The following is a 20217-nucleotide window of genomic DNA, read 5'->3' on the forward strand; positions in this document are numbered from 1 at the left end:
AATACTGCAGCATGGCCATGCTCGCCATCTCAGAGGCAAATCTCGCCCTGTATTCATTCTCTTCATTGAACTCTCTGCTCTTTGCACATGGTAGGTGGAATGATTACTTCATCTTCCAAGTGAAAAGACAAATTTATAAAGGTCAAGCAATGCAGAGGCAGTTGCAACAGTGGGTACAAACTCCAAGTTTTCTTCTCCTTTCATTCCACAGCCTCTGAAGCACAAGCATGCATATAGTGCTAAGATAGTATTATTTCTACCTGTTACATTACTACTTTGTTCAGAATTGGACCATTTTCATTTCATTAATGCTTTCCTTTAAAAACATTTCAGAATTGGTTAAAAAAAAAAAAAAAAAAAAAAAAAAAAAAAAGAAGAAGATAGAGGTTTAAAAAGATTTCAGTCTTCCTTAATCATGCAGGGATATATTTTCAAAGCAGTATGCCAGGAGTATTCCACGTGACTCCCATTCATGTTAAAATTAGAGTCACCAGAATAAACCCCATATGCTGCTTTGAAAAGGTACTGCAACGTGTCCAAGGAAAATTTCCGCAGCTTAATGGTGCTTGCACATTTTTTTCTGCCTGCTATTCTTCCTCTGATTCCTGAATATATTTTTAACAGCCTTTTCTTTTTTTTTTTTTTTTTTTTAATAACACTTTGTACTATTTGGAAAAATAGAAAGAAGTGATTTGCTGGTTATCTTGGTTCCTCTGCAGCCCTTTTATTTTAAAATTATCAGTTTAACCAGAATAGCTTTGCTTTGTAATATGCAAAGCTTCCAGTATCACTCTTTTTTCATACGTTCACTGTAGACTACCTTTCTATTTGAGCCACAGTGAGGTCTGGCTGCCTTCCACACCTGACCTGTTGTCCTATCTAGTGGTGTTTAATATTTCTGTGTTAGCTTGAAACTAATTTTCACATCTGGACAGCAGGGAACTTTTTTCCAGAAAGGCATAGTCTCTTGTTGGCAATAACAGCACTGATACTTATACTGAAGCCAGGCAACATGAATGTACAGGTTTGTATGTTCAAAGTCCTGGTCTCACATGTGGGTCTTCTGCTCAACACAGAACATCCATAACATCTGTAGGAGCAGCAGAAGCCCACTCACCCAAAGCCAGCTGCAGTCCTGGGCTTGCTGTAAGCACAGCTCATCCTAGTTTACCTTGGAAATCACAACAAGCATTGCATTTGCTCTGCTCACGTATGCACATACTGATAAATGCTGGTTGATTATTAATTTTGTCATTTTTGACTACAGTCTTCCTGGGCATTTGAAGAGAGAGAGAAAATTTTAATTTCTGACAGCTCTGGTTCTCTTGTCATTGCTCTCTGATTTTTACTAATGCTGTGCATGAGAGATTGTGCACAGAAAGATGTGAATGCCATCTCTTCATTTTTTCCTTATCCTTCTCATTACTGTCCCAAATTGCAGCAAATTTTCATTTCAGCCATTTACATCAAAATTGCAGCGAACACGGTATCTAACCACTTCATTACTTTAACCTTTAAAGGGAAAATACTTTGCTTAAATGTGGAAGGTGCTTCCACCATGGGAAAAAAAATATGTCTCTGCTAACAGAACTGTGTATCAGGACAAGAGAAAAGAAACCAAGATAGGGTTGTCCTGTCATTAAAGCACTGACAAGTGAGGTGTGGGCTAAGTTCCCAACTCTATCACTAATTTTTCAGGCAACACGCAGCAAGACATCATCTATGTATTCTTGTTATCTGATTAAAAATAGCTTAACATCACCTTTCCTTTCTCATTTTTTTATCCTTTTTATGTTCTGTAAATTTAAATGGTGGTCTCCTTTGGTCAGAAACCCACGCTTAAAAGAAGTATCTGAAACTTTCCAGGATGGTGGAGTGACAGCTTGCACATGGAGCTAGAACCTGTAAGTAACGGAGCTTTAGCTAAAGCAGAGGTTTGTGTACAAGACAAGCACTTTAAAAAAATCTAAAATAAAACAAAAAAAACCCACAAAACAACAAACACCTCCCAAACCGAATCCACTAGTAGCCAAACGTTGCTCTGCAATTGCTACACACATTGCCTGCTTTAAGCGTGAGGGCTCAAATACGCTAACGAGTTACTGTGGGGTTAGACAAGTTACCACATCAGCTGAGCTGCAGTAGTAGCCAGTGGTGAATACCTAGTAAAACATACCTGTCTAAATGTTAGCAAGAAAATTTTGAGGAAACGCTTTTGACCTCACATTTCTGAAGGAGCTGGAATGCCCCTGAGTAATAACAGTTCAGCTGTCAGAGCTAAGACGAGTTGAAACTGCTTTAAAGGGGTCATCGCAGTTAATGGGGAAAGTCTGACTCCTTAGAAGTGGCTACTGCATCCATTACTAGGATCTTTCACTTTAACATTAGAAAAAATGTATGAGATTGGTTGATGCTGCATCTGTGTTTGTTTCAATGATGATTAATGAATTACTATTTTTCCCTGTTTCATACTGGATAAGAAAGTACACATAAAACTACAGAATAACTACAGAATAATTAAGGTCCCCAGAAAGCTCTAGGCGTCATCAAGTCCTGCAGACACATCAGAGCTAACCTCAAGCTTAAATCAAGTTGCTCGGGTCCTTGTCTGGGCAAGTTTTGAGATTCTCCAGGGATGAAGATTCCATAACCTCTCTGTTGAACCTGTTCCAGTGCTGCACCAGTATCAGTAGTTGGGAACATTTTATCCTTACGTCCTACCAGTCTCCTTCACTGCAATTTGTCTTTCCTTCTTTCACTGTGTACTTCTGAGAAGGGTATGCACCTTCCCTATGGCTTCTTGTTCAGATAGAGGAAGAAGATACAACTGGATCCACCCGCCTCCCCTCAGCCTTCTCCAGGATGAACAGATCAAGTTCCTTAGCATTCCCCTTGAACATTACATGCTCCACCCCCCTTAATCGCCTTGGTGTCCCTTTGCTGGACTGGCGCCATTTCATCAAGCTCTCCCCATTGCTGGGGCACAAAACTGGACACAGTCCTCCAGCTGCTGCCTCACAAGTGCCAGGTTGGGGGGAATAATCCCTTCCTTTGACCTGATAGCTGTGCTTTAGCTAATGCAACCCAGCATGCAGTTAGTCCACATCACACAAGGGTGCACTGCTGATTCATGGTACTTATCAACACAGCGACCATCCTACAAGCAAACACCTACAATTACATTTGTAAAACATAAAATTATTCTTTGAGTCCTCAGTTTGCATTGCCAATCACCCATCCTCAGCTTGCTGTGGTGCAGAAATTAATATCAAAGCTCTGGCCATCATAAAAATCAATACTAGATACCGAAGTGTTACTCTAGTACTAAAATCAAGAAGCGTAGAGAAGGAAATTAGAATCATCAAATTCTTTCAAATGATAATAACTAAAGCAAATTGAGCAGCTATGAAACATCCTGTTCTCTGGAGCTTAAAAGCAACAAGGCAATAAAAAACCCCTAACCCATGCAAAGCTAAATAATTTTTATGGAGATATTTTCTATCTTTCCTTCCCAAGTAGAACCACCAGTTTACAGAGTCTGCTTTAGCTGGTGCCTTAAAGGTTTTACACAGTGAAGGGCCATTTAGGCCTAGTATATAACTGAAGCCATTTGCAAACTGCACACATACAATAGTGTCTACCTGAGGTTTATCTTCCAGATTGGTGGAGATACTTCTTTTCCCCAAGTAATTAAACTTTGCAGCCCACTGTATGCAGCATTATGCTAGATAACAGAATATCCATTTCTCTGCCACTGTTATTAAAGTGTTGTATTTACGCTGCTACTCATGATGGAGGACCTTTTTGTCCATATAGCTACATTTTTAGGAATAAGAAACACATCTGTGCGTGTGATTTTGACTTTACAATTTTAAGTGTCCTTCAGATTTCTACCACTGATGAAAATACATAGCTGCCAGTAACCCCCATCCTGGCTTCACAAAATGGCTTCCAATATTCTACAACCTCAAAGGGTCTTTTCTGACCTCTGGACAGGAGATGTGGCTGTGCAAAGTAGGCATCTATAGAAAGCGAAGAAAGTTATTAACACCTTCCTTAAGACAAGTGAAAAAGCTGTATGAGCCATGTTGTTGCTCCAAGGAAAGGGGACAGGCAGAAGGAAAAATTGGGGGAATAAATCCCGTTGGAGGTCAGAGTATTGAACAGGGAGATAGGCTAAAGGAACCTTCACTTACAACAGAGTGAATTCATTAGGATTTCTACATCCAGTCACTAGTTTATACATGTGCTTTTATAAAAAAAAAAAAAAAAACCAACACACATACAGGCCTTAAAATGCGCAATAAGTAACAACTATATGACAATCAGATCAATTCAGATTTAAAAAAAAAAAAGAAACAAACGACCAGGAAGAAAACAGGCCTTTAACAACTTTCAAGTCCCTATCTTACATAGAAAATACTTCTTGGAAGGAATCTGAAATTCTTGACAGCTATGAGATTACATCCTTCATCTCACACATCTGATTTTACAAAAATAAGGATGTTCCATTTTCCTACTTGGTGACTTTTGAGATGTTATTTTCACAATGAAGGGCTTATCAGTTGCTTCTGAAGAGGCTGACAGTGTAACAATGATACAGTGAGATCTGTAGTTTCCTTTGTACTCTTGGTTAAGTACAACAAAAAGTTCTAGGCAGTCTTTACTATGCAAGCAAATAGAGACAACTACAATTCTCCACAGTTCTTGCTGCTGAGGTTCTCATATCAGCAACACAACAAAGATCAGCCAGTTTCCTTGAGACAGAAAACTGATGTTTGATATCTGAAGATACAACTTCAGTGAGAAAAATATACCGTAAAATTCAAAGCATGTGTGGAAGCTATTTCCCCAGATGCTTCCACTCTTCTAGATGCAGACTTGACATTCTTGATGCGATGATGGTTCTTGAGGATTTCAGTTTCATGGCCATGGCATGAATATCTTCAACTGATGTGGCAAGATCTTTCATCAGCTGCACTATTGTGTTTTTCAAGGATTCTGGCATAGAATTTGGTATTTGTTTCTTCAACTGTCTCTGGTGTATGGGATAATATACTTATGTGGTACCAAATATCTATCCATTCCTGCACGCAGGAATATAACTTCTAAGGTTATATTCCTCAACTTTCATATGTATTACAAGGGACCTTGCTTCTCCACTTGCCATAATGAACATTTAAAGGTAGCTTGAGGAACTGGGAGGGAGCCTATCAACAAATTATCTTTTGGTCATCAATAAATCCACAACATTTTTGTACGGCTATTCAAATTGACATTGTAGAGGTGAAAGGGCAAAGGAAAAGACCTTACCACTTTCAGAGGCACACACACCACTTTCTATTTAATAGTAAGCTATTTTGCTCTCACTGGAAAAGTGGCAGAGCCCAAGTTCACATCTCAGCTTCACTACCCTTCCCAGGTAACAACTGCCCCTGCTGTGGTCTCAAGCTCAAATATTCTGTGGGGCAAAACCTAACGCTTCCTTAAGAAAGTACATGCTAAATCCCGTACCTCCCATCCTCCATTTTCCCACTCATCCAGTCTCTGGGAACTTGAGGACAGTTCACGTTGGCACCCAAGGCCCAGTTTAACCCGTGATCACTTAAGCAAGCTCTGCGCACTCCCTGTAGGGGTACCTTGCCTATAGCTGCCCTACTGTTGGTGCCCCAGGTAACCTACGGAGAGCCAGCAGCGGCAGGTACCTCTGTTGGCCCCACGTGCAAGGTGCAGACCTGGCTTGAAACAGCTGGTGCGCGTAAAGGAGGGGAGATCCCATCCGCATCCGCATCCGCGCATCGCCTCTCCCTCTCACCCCAGCTCCCAGCAGCCCTCCCCTCCCACGTGCCTCTACCACAGCCAGGCTCAATTTACACGGGTACATCGGGTAGCAGGGTCATTTTGTCGGACGCTGGCCGGTTACCTCGTGTGCTAAAAATAGAGACACGGGGCAGCAGCCGCGACTGACTGGCGAACGCCTTTTTAATGGTGACTGACATATTCAATCAAGACAATACGAGAGATGCAAATTGCACACAATGAAGGACATTTGTATAAGGACAGATGAGGTAAAAACAACAAAGTGCCCCGGCTTTGCTTACGAGACGTGTATGAAAGATTTCTGCTGCTCTTTTCAACCACGGTGCTATTTAGATTACAATTACTTAAAGCAAACCAACAATAATACGAGCTCTTCTGCTACTCTGAGAGGCTATAAAAATCTCATTGTCAGCTGCATCATTCATCACGATAACCTCATTTCAACTGAAACAAAATCTCTGAGACATCACCTCCCCCCCTCTCCTTCCCTTTTTTATTTGCCTATAATAAGGTCTATAGTCTGGGGAGCTCTCAGGCTGAATTCCATGCATTGTGATTCACAAAATGAAAATCTGGTATTATATGCCCACTGACATTCACATCAGCAGCAATTCATGCAGCAAAAAGCCATATGCCATGCACCTCTGATTTAACTGAACTACAAAAACGTATCCTAGAAAGAAGAAATAAAAATACAGAGACAAGAGTGGTTCCCGGTATCTGATTATTATCCACACTTCAAGACAGGAATGACAGGGGCAATATCACAAAATATGCTGTTTTGGTGACAGTTCCAGTTAGGTTATATCATTTCCCTTAGCGACTAACACACTCTACATGCAAGTGGGGAATTCTTTCCCAGTGCAAAAGGTTTCTAAAGGGTACAAAAAAAGCGTTTAGCACAGATAACCTACACTCAGCGTTTCTCCTCTGGTTATCTGCCTTTCCACTCAATCATCTTTTTGAAGGCTGAGATATTTATTGGTTTGATCAGCACCCACAGAGATGAAAATGAAGAGTGCTTTGAAAATATGAAGTACCAACAGTTTTAAAAATTGCCATCTCCAGGGTGTTAAGCAGACCCGTATGTGTTCTACAGCTACACACAGACTTCATTAGAAAGCTGGGGGGTAAAATCCACTTTGCCAATGATAGCTAGGTTTTTCACAAATAAGGGATTTCACTGTTGAAACCAACAGCGACTTTCATCGCTGGGGAAAGGCTAAGACAAACAAGTTTCTGAGAAAGGAATGGATTATACTAAAATACTCTTTTCCTTTTTTTTTTTTTAAATAACAGATGTTTTCTTGAGACGCCCCCTCCTTTCCTTGCTTTTTGCTCGAAGAATCCATCTTTCTTAGTGTGCCCACCCTGGCATATAAATGGGCAGAATTTCAGCTTTAAAATGCTTTTAATTTTAAGCCTGTGCCCTCCATGAAATCATCACATATGTGATCACTGGAGAACAATAGTTCAGCTAGGATAATAACTAGTTGTGACCCTGCTACTAAAGAATTTTGAAGCCTTCTGGCAAAGACAGAAAATAGTAAAGATAGTATTTTTAATGAAAAAAAGAATCGTTGAACTAGAAAAATAGTTCATAAGCTACAAAGTGAAGAGAAAGGGCAAGTTTTTCTCCTTACTGCTTCATTATCTAGTCTAAATACTTATATTTCACAAATTATTTTTTTTAAAATATATTCCCATTCTTGACAATACTAGTTAAGACTGGAAAGCTTTCAAAAGGAAGTAATCAACTAGATTTAAAAATTCAGTACTTCAGTTCCTTGCAGCTTGACAGTCCCAACCTTAGGGGCATGAATATTTAAATTTGAATCTGACTTTTACACACTGATGCCTCAGTAAGTGGAAGACTGCATCTTCAGCGTCTTAAACACCCCTTTCTCAGATTCCTGCAGCCAGAAGCAGAAGACGAGTAATAAAGAGGCTTTGACAAACGCAGTGGGACACGTTTGGAGATCTGACAGGTGTAGATAAATGCACAGAGACAGAGAAGACTAAACAGAGCCATTCCTAAATGAGCAGCTGATGAAGGAATAAACTTGCAATATCCAGGCCACAAAAAGCACAGAGGGAGCACGGACCGAATGCCAGGGAAAGGTCTTATACAGGTTCTCCCTACATCACATCAAATAGCACTGCTTAAAACTGATCTTCTTAAAGAAGTGGTTGCTAATGGAGTAGACCTGACAACTTTCCTGCACCCAAATTATGCTCTTCTAGGAGATTCCCACTGTATTTGGATGATGTCTTTTTTCTTCAATTACGAAGTCGCATTTTCTGTATAAGCTATGCAGCAGAGTTGCAAAATGTTAATTGCTATACATTTTTTATATAAATTCATGCATTACACAATTAATGATACAATGTATTTTTAGCAATTATCTGTTTCCTATAAAAGTTAATAAAGTGCTAATGGCCTCAGGTGTGAAAATGTGGAATTTAATTTGTGCTAATCTGCCTAAGGCTGGGGGATACAGATTTCACTCTATGTGAGAATAAGTTATTTGCGGTATGCCTGACTGATACAAAGAAAGCATCGCCAAGGGAAGGTGCAATAAAGAGGTGCAAACATTCCACTAGCCTAGCATTTTCTACAGCTAAAATGCAAACAGAACATTTTTCCAAAGCTTCTATCAAAAGAAGTTAAATTCATCTGCTTCAGAGTGGTGAAAAAACACCCATCAGAAAACAATAAATGCTTTGGAGAGCATCTGTGAAGAGCTATTTATCATCCCTTTCCCTCCTTATGGAAAGAAAGGAAAAGCAGGTGACAGACAGATTTACAAACTGACCAAAGGATTTTACTTTCAAGTTTGTCTGAATTAACTTTTCTCCAGTTTGAAGTAATGGTTCTTGCATGCTCCCAGAGCTAGCATTTGCCATCCTCCTGTGGCAAGGAATGGGAGGTGAAGGGGGGTGGGAAAGGGGGCAGAGACACAGAGGAAAGCACCACCTTTGGGGCTGGAGCTGCTGCTGCAGCCTGGAGCTGTGATGGGGTGATGGAGGAGGCTGGAGCAAACGGCCAGACATCCTAGTTCTGCTTTTGGCCCTGCTGCTGCTTCACTGCCAAGGCACTTGAGCTCTGGGTGCTTTTGCCTCCTTCCTGTAAAATGGGGTTTATCGAGACTTGGACAACTCTCCGAGCAGAGAAGAGCAGAATATTGGTAGTGTCACTAGAGGGGATCACTTGACCATGCCAGGAGATCTCCTCCTCCTCCAGGTTTGCAGCAAAGCCCTGCCACTTCCAGGGCAGGCGTGGAGCTGCCATGGCAAGGACTAGCACTAGGACAACGAGGTTGCAGCCACGGGGTCATTTTGGACAGGATCTGCACACAGTGTGCTCCTGGACTCTCCCTGATTTGCAGAGGACCCAGCAAAGACAGTGACAGCTCCTCTGTCAAACTGCTGCTCTGACCCTTTCCAAATGACCCCCTGTACCTTTGATTCCTTATGGGTAATTCACATTATCTGCTGGTGGTGTTGGCCCACAACACATGTTTCCACACAAAACACCACTCATGCAAGTACGTTCCTTAGAAGCCTGCCCTTGAACACTTAGTCATATTTTGAACCTAGCCTTATACAATTACTCATCCTACAGCTGCCGAAAGCGTGACAACACTAGGGAAGCTGAGAAACCTGTGGCGTGGCATTTCCAAACCACCAGCGAGCAAGGAAATTGTGTTTTTCATTTTTATGTTATGCTTGGTTACCTTTTCTGTTATCTTGTCACAGAGCAAGGAAAAATGTTGACAGGGTCTGACCATAAGCAGTAAACATCTTTTGTGGTTATCAAATGCCTCGGTGTTTGCTTTGGTATTTAATTACAGGACTCACATAGGGCATTTACTGTTTGCATCTGCTAGCACTGTGAACAATGTCTACTCTACTGATTACCACACAAGACAGTTTGTTATGTGTATACCTGTCGGTGACATATATTACCATCTCACTGAGCAGACCCCACTCCTGCAGAGAGATCCAGTGCCGTGGCCGGGTGTGACACTGAAATAGCCAGGTATTGCAAGTGAAGTTGCTCAGGGTACCCAGGTCTGCCACTGTGAAATCAATGCTAGCTTTGCCAAAATGCTGAAACCACAGTTTTGGGGGTTTTCTAAAAATGTTTTTCTTATTACAAAATAAATTTTCATAGAACATTTAAAAGCTGGTGTTTTATATGATGACAATCTCAAACACACGGCCAGCGGGCAAAATAAATTAACTAGAGCTCTCAGTAACGAGAAAAATGCAGCGGTAGCATCATTAGCCAACTTCGTCCCACTTTCCTATTCCTTAAACCTGTAGTTTCAGTAAATGCAGTAGATTTGGTTTTCAAGTACCACACACCACAGGACTTTCCAAGTTTTTCAGTTTTGGCATCCCCTACTTAACTTTAGCCATGATGAAATGATAATCCATGCCTTGTTATGAGAAGTCATTTTTAGTTATCTAAAAAACTAAAACTGTGCTAATACACTAATAAAAGCAGCTATTACTGTGCCCATTCTCTACAAAGCAGCTTCAAAACCGTGGTAGGTGAGTCAAATAATTTATTTTTTTTCCTTCCACACTGGAACTGGAAGCAGTAATTTCTATTCTTAATTTTGGTTTTTTGTTTTGTTTTTTTTTTTTTTTTTTTTTTTAAGATTGCGCTACACTAGGCACAGAATTAGTAACTTGTTCATATTGTTCTACAGGTCTAATGAAACAAGATATTGTTGGCCCTGCAATTAAATAATCCATTTTCTCACCTTTCCTCCTGTTAGCATGTGAACTTCAAACCTACAAAAGGCAGCAGACTGAATTCTCCGGAGACCAGAAGTAAGAGGACAATCTCATCCCCTACATAATGTTATATCTGCGGTCTCCTTGTCTCATGATAAACAATATGTGTATTTTACAAGAAGATCACTAACAAAATAGGGATCTCAATGTAAATCCTCATTAGGGCAACACAGGTGCATTTACTTAAGTACAACTAGTACAGATCAACAAAAAATTTTCCATTGGGAGTATGCTTCTATTTGGCTCCATGGAAGGAATTCTACTGTGGGGCAGTTACCTTGAATTCCACCTACTATCATGCTAAAAATAAACAAAAAACCCCAGCTAATTTAAGTACATCTTGGTCTCTGTGGCAGCAGAGCCTGATTACCCTGGACAGAATGTAGGTGGTCCTTATGTGAGGGAAAACTGACTGATGGGCACCTATTTAAATGGGCAGGCTGGTGATGAAGGTTTCTAGATGCTGGAGTGCGAGATAACTCAGCCCAGCTTTCTTACAGTCAACACCGACTCCAAAAAAATCAATACACAATGCTTCTTCTGCTGAAATAAAACATGTAGAATTATGTAAAGCTTGGAGACAAGATTATATTTTCGAAGTCATAAACCATGCTATCTGCTTACAAATGACTGTGGAGGACAGAGCCTGTAAAGTGTCCTTTGATCATCTGTAGGCTCAAAGAAAAACAAAAAGGTTTCAAATGGAATTGTTGCCACTTGCACGTCTGTCTATCCAACTGCATCTTAATTTCTCTAGAAAACTCACCAGACATGAATTATGTATGTCTTAAAATGTTATAAAGGCATAATATAAGCTTAGCTGCCTTGTTGAATTATTCTATTCAGATATCTACCAGTATATTGAGAGACTGTAAAAAAGGTTTTAGGTCTGACAGTATCAAACTATTACCACAGAGATCCAAGGAGTTTTTTTAATTCAAGAGTTGACAAAAGGTATCTGTTTTAATGAATGAGAATCAGAGAAAGAAAGCATGAGATCATAAATGTTTCACTAAAACACCATAAATTTCTTCCAGCTATGAGCACAGTGCTGTTTTAATTATTTTTTTAAGCTTTAAAAATGAACAAACCTATATGAAATCTCCACAACATGGATTGAGGAACCACGATGGCACAGTAAGCCATTTTGTCATCAAAAGAAAGTCTTAATCTGATGCTTAAAAAGCCCTTGAGAACTGGCACTGAAACCTGAGGGGAAGTATTTAATCACGTCACTTCTTTCAGCGCCTATCATTCTCCAGTGCAAGAGAGGAAGAAATAAATCTCTATATGTGCACACAGATCTCCTAGGGCCCCTCAGTGTACAAGCTATTGTGATTAATCAAAAGTCTAAAATTAAACAAAAAGCTCTTTTTCTTCAATTCTGATTAAAGATCAAATCAAGTGGAGCAGCTTTTTAGCAGAATCTCCAGGTCTCAAGACTTGGCATCCAGTATGCTGAGAGGGTCCAATTTTGTTTTGGAGATTTTGGGGGAGAATGGGAAGAAGGAAGAAAATGAATGATCCCATCAGCCAGGTGGGTAGTAAACCGTAGCAAAGTGGTGTTTCATACATTACCATGACAATCAAGTTATTGAAACTGAAAAATAGTAACACAAAGAGAGGATAAAAGAGAATTTTTCCACAGTAACTAAGCTACTGCATCTTGTGGGATCTGCTTTCTTCCCTTTCACTCCTGAAAGTAGGGGCTGAATGCTCCCTAGGTCCACATGGCCTTCGCCTGCCAAGTTTTCAAAAGTAACTGCATGGAAACAGGTACCCTTATCACACAGGAAAGATGAAGAAAGAACACTAACATGTTGTAATCACCAAAGCCTCTTGCCGGGTACGGATTAAAAACGGTGTTGTTTAGTTTGGTAAAGCCATCAGCACTGGCAGCTGTCACCCACCAACCAGATGGGTAAACCTTGGGTACCACTATGTAACGTCTCATCCCCCACAAATCCAGAAGTGCTTCACAAGCCCACACAACAACACAGTTTGCTTCACTCACAGATCCCCTTAGACATTTATCAGCTGAGTAATGCACATCACCACCACATGTCATCTGAAGTGGATAAGAGCACAAAAATCTCTTTATGACTAAAAGAAAGGATTTAGATAAGCAGAACATAATTACTGAACTGTTAGAAATGAGTGTTGCAAGAGTTTAGCATTCCCTCCCCTTTTCAAAAACACTTACAAAATCAAGAGTGATTTCCACAGGCAGAGATCCTGGGTTCATCTCTCGTGCACCACAGTGCCACCACCAGACACAAGTCCTGGTAGCATGATGGCAAATGTTTCAGATTTGCCTTGTGGAGTGAAGGACCACCTATATCTTCAATGACACGTGCAGTAGGACCTACCGCCTGCTTTGCTGAACCTGAAAGAGCTGCTGGGGCAAGTTGCAGGATTCTCAGTTACAGAAAACACAAATATCCAGCTAGTCAGATCAGAGAAGAGACTACCTGATCTTCCATGAAGCGTCACAGCAATGCCTAACACCAAAAAGTAAATTTGTTTTCTTTTTAGGGTGATCTGGGCTGTTGCCAGAAACAGGACCATTCTTTTTCTGAATCCCCTAGGATTACAAATAATATTCCAACTCAAGTTGTGGGAAATTATGTACACAAGTTTTTCTTCCACTGAGACAGACGGCCTGTAAGTAATAGCCAGTTGTTAACACATTTGTTTAAAACAACTACATATTACGATGTAGTCTCAAAAAAGTTGTTGCTTTCTTAAGCCCTTGATTTTTGGTTTCTATACTGCTTGTGAAGTATCTTGCTATTGCTCCTTCTGTGCTCCTGGACCATTAGGTAAGAGAAGTTTATCAGAAATTCCATGCAAGAACAAGCCTCTAGGTCACCTAGCTACAACAGCACGCATCTTGGACTTCACCCTTCTGAATGGGCTCCGGTACTGCTGCCAACTATCTGAACTATAAGAACTCAACAAAGGTTATCCAACACTGGGTCCTCTGCAGTGGAAAATGGATATTTAGACCACTTCAGTAACAGACAGACAGTTCCAATTAGAAGTTGGGCATGATCATTCTTACTAGCTCTCACGTAACATTTGAGTCTGATGTCTTCAAAGCACTTGTATGGTATGTGCTGACAACAGTGCAACAGTCTCATTTTTCATTTTCAACCGACAGCTCTATAACCAACATCTAGTCTTAGAGAGAGGCTCAAGATCCAGTCAAAGGATCGCAACAAAGATGAGGATGCCAGCTGGCCACAAAAGCATGAGTTTGTCATTCTTGCAAAATGTCAAAGATACTTTTCAGCCTCCTGGTAAATTAGACAGTTAAAATAGGATGCCTAGGGACCATTAAGACTGACAGCCCTGTTCTCCATTGCTTTTCTGGTAGTCAGGAGATTGTCTCAAAATTCCAGAACTCTGTCTTACAATAAAAAGGATGCAATACAGAGGGATATTTGGGGGTTGTTTTTGTTTGGGTTTGTTGGGGTTTTTTTGTGTGGTTTTTTTTTTGTTTGTTTTGTTTTGTTGGGGTTTTTTTTGTTTGCTTGTTTTATTTTAGCAGGCTAAACTGCATGGTACTTTGTCAGAATTGTGTCCACTCTTGAATATTTTATCACTTTAGTGCTCATATGAATTGAGAGATACACAGAATTATCACTGCAGTACTCTCTTTGCATTATTTACAACCTTAGAGGCTGCAGCACTTCAGCATAATATTTGTAACATAAAAAAGCAGAACTTCCCCTCAAGCCAGGTTTTTAGTTTCACAGTCTGCACTGCAACATGATGGAAAAAGGTCTGTGAATGTCCCTTACACACCCCATCCCCTACCCCCACTTTCTAAATGCTGGCTTTCTGATGTGTAAAGAATCTGAACAGATGAAAACTCCACAGCATTCAGCAGAAGCAGGATCAGTAAACTCCTGTGCCTCCAGGGAAGAATACATGACCTTGTTTCACCATCCTGCCCAGTTATTCCCACCCCACCCTTTTTCTTGCCTTGTTAAAGTCCTCTGAAGTTGCCCTCATTTCCTTCCATGTCTTGTTCAAGAGCTGAATGCAGATACAGAAGAACTCCTCAAATGATCTGTCATGGGTGAAGAACATGGGATGGAAATCGTTGCAGGTCTCACTGGCTAAAAACAGAAAAACAAGGAGGGTGGAATAAAACATGTACAGGCAGGAGCTTCAAAAAATAAACATAAAATACAATCAGCCACAAAATTTAGAAAATACTGTAATTGAGAGGAATCCCAGTTATAGTAGCAAAGGATGTCAAAACATTATGCCAGAAAGCCAGCCTTGGTCTACAGCCTTAAAGACAATGAAACACCTTATAGTGTCTGTCTGCAGGAGACCAGCAGCAAGAACAAGAGAAAGCAACTACTTATTTGCCTGAATATTCTCTCAATGGGTGTTTTGTTTGTGCCAAGATTTGTTGCTCGGACCGGGACAGAGAGACACAGGGAAGAAGCACAAGCCTCCTCATGAAAACAATTGTCTTCCCCACTGCTAACAGCATGTAACATACTGCCTGCTGGGAACCAAACGTGAAACCCCATCAGTCACAAAACAGTGTTAAGATCAATGTACACATTGAAACATGAAGCTCTGCTGACACAGCAGATGATCCACCATATTGTACATGGATATACCACAGAGGTAACCAGAGAAATCTAGGCAGACATATAGTCAAGAATGTAACTGATTAAATTTGTTCTTTGAAAGTAACTGGAAACAAAAGAAATGGATCTTCTGTAATCTGACCCTTATCTGAGATGGGAGAAAACAAACAAACAAACCAACCCAACCCCAAACTTCCTTTTAATAAAGCACTGGCTTCAAGGAAAGAAAAAATAAAAAAAATACTATAATGATAATCCCCAAAAGGAAAAATACAGTTTAGCAAGACTGCTGTGAATCTCCTTGAGCAAAGAATGGATTTTCAAAGTGTAAGGACTGAAGCAATGCTGACTTCTGGGCACATTTGAGCAACCTGGGAACAGAAGAGGCTTTAGTCAAGGATTGAAGAAGATCCTTAATCCCTCCCATGACTTGGCAGGGCCACCTCAGCAGGCTGTGTATTTATGTTCCTGAAAAACTAACAAAAAAAGTCAAGTTGACTAAGCCTTTCTTCATATACCCAGCTCCCAAATCTCTCTGCTTCAGCTTTCACCTCTGCACGAGTGCTCCTTTGGACTTTTCCAGCAGTCACATGGCTATACAGCAGCATCTTCCCTTACTTCAGGGTCAAACAGCCACTGGTTAGGCAAGCTTTCTTCTCTGCAAGAACAGCAGAATTTTGAAGCTTTGGGATAAATAACCCTTTTCCTGAGGCTGGATCACTGTCTGACATCTGCTTTCTTTCAGTGGAAGTGGAGAAATTAGAATTAAGACTCTTTGCAGGAGAATGTGAATGGCTCAGGCTGGCTGACTCCCTGCATCAGCTGCAAACGCTTGGTCCTGGTACCTCTTCTAGCCACAAACTCACCCTTTCAGTGTGTTTAGTTACCTCTGTCACACCAGTTGCTCTGCCGTAGGAACAAGAGTTGTGCTTAGAATCACCGGAGCCCTCAAAGAAAAAGGGTTTCTGATCTTTCCCAACATGAAGTATTCCAATTATAAAGCAAAACTCTGAAGCTTAATTGTAAATTTGAAGCTTAATTTTACCATCAGATTTACTAAGATCTAATCAATTCCTCAGCTATGTAGTGAGGATGAGAGTTAATTTTGGAGCACAGGTTTCATTCTAATCAAGTAAACTCCATTTACTTCAAAGGATGTGCAGTCAAGGGGGAATTAGTCAAAGCAGAAACCTATATTTATGAGGCACGACTCAATCCCTTTAAAAGAATAAAATGCCTCAGGCATGATTTTCAGAGCACCTTCCATTTCCATTCATTCCACTGGAGCTGCAAGGGCTCAGCACTTCCAATAATCAGACCTTCAGCCTGTAATAATGTCAGAGACACAACAGAACAGATTCTCAGAGGGCACTTGTCTTTAAGTCATGAAATACTATAATGATGAGAAGAAATAAAATAACACCAAGCAGAAGAATGGAGCCAGTACCCTTGCTTTATAAATCACAGCACGAACAAGGCAATAACCCTTGACATGCACTGGCCTTTCTGATTCTCCTCAAAGCCTGCACTTATCACTGTTCCTGCTCATAAAAAAAAAAAATCAATAAATCAAAATTAATGGAAAGACTAGGGATTCTCAGAAACTTGATTATCAGTTTTAACTCATGCTCCTTACGATAATCAGCCCCAGACAGTATCTATGTTGACTGCTCTGCAAGCAGAATCAGAGGTGCCACTTCCCCCCCCGCTTTTTTTTTTTTTTCTAAGTAGGCAATATACTTTGTTTTGTCTTTTCAGTCTGAAAATGAAAGCGTAAAAATCACTGTTATTGATATAAATGGAGAAAGTTAGGCCTGTTAGAAAGCAGGATCAATGTCTTTAAGCACAAAACAAATCCTAAGAAAACCAAATGATAAACAGCTTCCTCAAAATCCCCACCAGCATCCAGATAGTAGAGGAAAAAAAAAAAAAATCCATACTTGACTTCAAAGGTAGCTTTTTGTATGTCTTGAAAATTCTATCCAAAAAAATACAATCAATGGAAAAAAAAAAAATCACAAACAAAGCATATCAGTAGTGTTCACATTATAGCATATCTACAGGCTACAGCTCAGGTCACATCTATGTTCTGCTCAGTGTTCAAATATCTAATGAAAGACAACCCCTGTCCCAATACTTTTTATGTCCTTTTGACAGGTGAGATGAGGATAAAGGAAAAGGCAACACTGTGTTACTAGTTGTTTCCAGACCAAAGTAAGACTGAGTCACCACTTGCAAGTGAGCATCTCCAATATGAGAGCACTGCCTGTCTCTATAGAGTGGGCAAATTTAGAGTCTGCTCAGTTTTACTAATTAAAAGCTTCTTGGATTTATTTTTTCACTAACTTGCAATTTGACTAGTTTTAAACTGAAACAGAGGTCCATATTAGAATAATTTGGAGACCATCTACATAAGAGCTGCGTGCAAAATTCCTGCCCTTAAACCCAGGACTCTCTAACCTTCATTTTCATGAGCAGGGACTAATCACATTTATAACCACACACACACGGACACGGCTGCAACTCAGGGACACAAATCATCATGATTATTTAATAACATCATCAAGTTTTAATTACGCCTCTGTGAGATCACCTTCGAAAGGCAAGTCACAGATGTCTGGCCTACATAAATTAGGTGAAGATCTTGTTGATTTTCCTTTCTTGGCACAATTCTCGGAGCTGTAGATCAACGTGCCACCTCTCAGGATTCAAGTAGTCCTTCAAGCTTCTAGCTGATCTATAGCTGTGACTTTGAGGAAGAAGCTTAGTTCATTTCTCATCATAAAATGCACTGGCAAAAAAAGAGCTAATTTCTACCTGGGAGTTTGTGGTTCCTTCAGTGTATATTATTAGTGTCTACCCAACAGAATTCTGTCTGTCAGTTCATTTCCTAAATTACAACAAAGACATTGAAGCATCCCAGACTGTTCGAGCAGTAAACAGATTTGATATGTTATGTTGTTCCTCTGTGGATTAGTAGAAAACAACAGGAAAAAGAAAACAAATTGAGAAAGAAGAAAAGAGTTATACCTTCTTTTTTTTTTTTACCCCATCTCTAAATATCTCTTCCCATGAGAAACACCACCATCAGGGCTAAATTTCTTCTAGCTGTGTCAAGTTCAGTTAGGTATTTGCATATGCCTCTCTTGGAAGGTCACAGATTATATGATGATGTTCCAATAACTGTTTGACTTGAAATACAGTAGAGATTTAAATTTCAAAGTTGCTGTGGTGAACTGAATACAGACAACAGGGATTTCTGCATGCAAGACAGATTCCAGGAAAGGACAAGTGCACCAAACCAGACACCAGGCTGGTGTGTCACCTCACCGTTCAAACTAGTATGAACAAAAGGCCACCAGTTCAACAGAAGCTGGTTGATAGCTGGAATTGCTGATTACATCTTTCCCCCACCTTAAAAAGTAGGCTATGTGTATCTATAAACTCATTTCCACCTAGAAAAGGGGGGGGCGGGGGGGAGAACCAAAACCAAAACACGAATACAATTTTTTTTTTATCTTAGAATTTTTGTTGTGCAATACTTGGAAGTAAAACAGATATATCCTCTCCCTCCCACCAAAGCTACAACAGCAGAGACACAGTAATACACCTCTCTAGGCAAGATACTGCCCTTGATCTTATGAAACCTCTGCTTTCTTCCTAACTCTGCTAAATGGCTGTGTTAGTACTAGATACTCACCCTCCACCATGTCTTTAAAATGGCACATGGTCATTCTGACCTCCCTGGTGAAGTTCTTGAATTCAATAAATGAAAAAGGTTCTACTGGTGTGAAAGCAAAATAATAAATAGCCATATCTATCATGAAGAGGAATGTTTGAAATTAGGAACCACTCAATCCATTATTTTCAAAATCCATTCATGATGCTTTGGGGGGACAAGCTAAGGTGATTTAAAAGAGTCATTTTTCTGCAAATTTAAGGCGTGGACCCATCACATTGGAAATTCATATGAAAGACTATTTACTAATCCCAAATGAGCTGCCTCATTCATGCATGTCAGCCACGTACAATTGGTCTACAAGATAAAACTAGAATAGATTTGATTAAATAGATAATAGATAAAAGCAAAATGCATGTTGCTGAGTATTTAAAATATTTCAAAAGCAGGCAGACAGCTTAAATCAATCAAATTATTCAGTCAGCCATATAAATATAGTCACCTGGCATCAATGCTGTCACACATAAAGGGACAGACAGACACCTGTGGTGAGGAGTAAGCCACTGTGCTGGGGCTGGTATTGACAGATTCTGTGCACCCTGAAACTCATCAAGAAAAGCATCCTGAAATTCCATCAGCACAATTTTGAGATGAGGGAATCAGTGATGCAGAGCTCTGAGAAAATGGTTTGCAAAGTCCCAGAGAGAGGGGTTCGAAAACATCTCCCTGCCTGAAAGGTACCTGGGATCCACACAATCCAATCTTCAGAGATCTGCGTTTTCTGTTGCTGAGCTGCTGCTTAATTCTGGGTGAGTCATTTATCCCCTCTGTTGTTTTCCCCAATTTCACAGAATGGAGATGATAATATTTGATAAGAGAGGAGGTGGGTGGAAAGATCCACTGCACTTTCTAAAGTGCAGCAACATGCACAAATGAAGGGTGCAGTATGGACCTTGGAAATATCATATCCACTTGGCATGGCCTCCTCTGGGATTATTATCTGCCAGTAACAGAAGACAACCAAAGAGCAACTAATTCTCACTAGGTCTCATGAGAAGCAGCACTTCTCATGAGTAATTTCTGCTTCTCCCTGAAGATGCGATACAGTAAAAATAACTACTGCCATGACCATTTTTATATATGCAATCAAAAATTCTCTCAGTAACACACAGAGTACATAAGAGAAAATGCATCTAATACTGCAGGAATACAGTGATTGCCAAGTTATCTACGCCACTGATCCCTGTAGTCTGCTGGCAACAGTTTGAAAGAAAACCTTTGGCTACCTTTCTG

The 20217-nt window shown here is 40.2% G+C and overlaps 1 protein-coding gene across 9 annotated transcripts in view; it reads right to left on the bottom strand.

The window, feature by feature from the left end:
- Positions 1-20217, bottom strand: part of ELMO1 (engulfment and cell motility 1) — a 306368-nt gene that overhangs the window by 89668 nt on the left and 196483 nt on the right. For all 9 annotated transcript variants that reach the window (XM_042806555.1, XM_042806552.1, XM_042806556.1 and 6 more), the window contains one exon: positions 14620-14756. In XM_042806555.1, coding sequence (XP_042662489.1) covers positions 14620-14756 — 137 coding nt within the window. The remainder of the gene's footprint in view (positions 1-14619; positions 14757-20217) is intronic.

The sequence above is a fragment of the Tyto alba genome, unplaced genomic scaffold (assembly GCF_018691265.1).
Source record: "Tyto alba isolate M040663 unplaced genomic scaffold, T.alba_DEE_v4.0 Super-Scaffold_46, whole genome shotgun sequence".
NCBI lineage: Eukaryota > Metazoa > Chordata > Aves > Strigiformes > Tytonidae > Tyto > Tyto alba.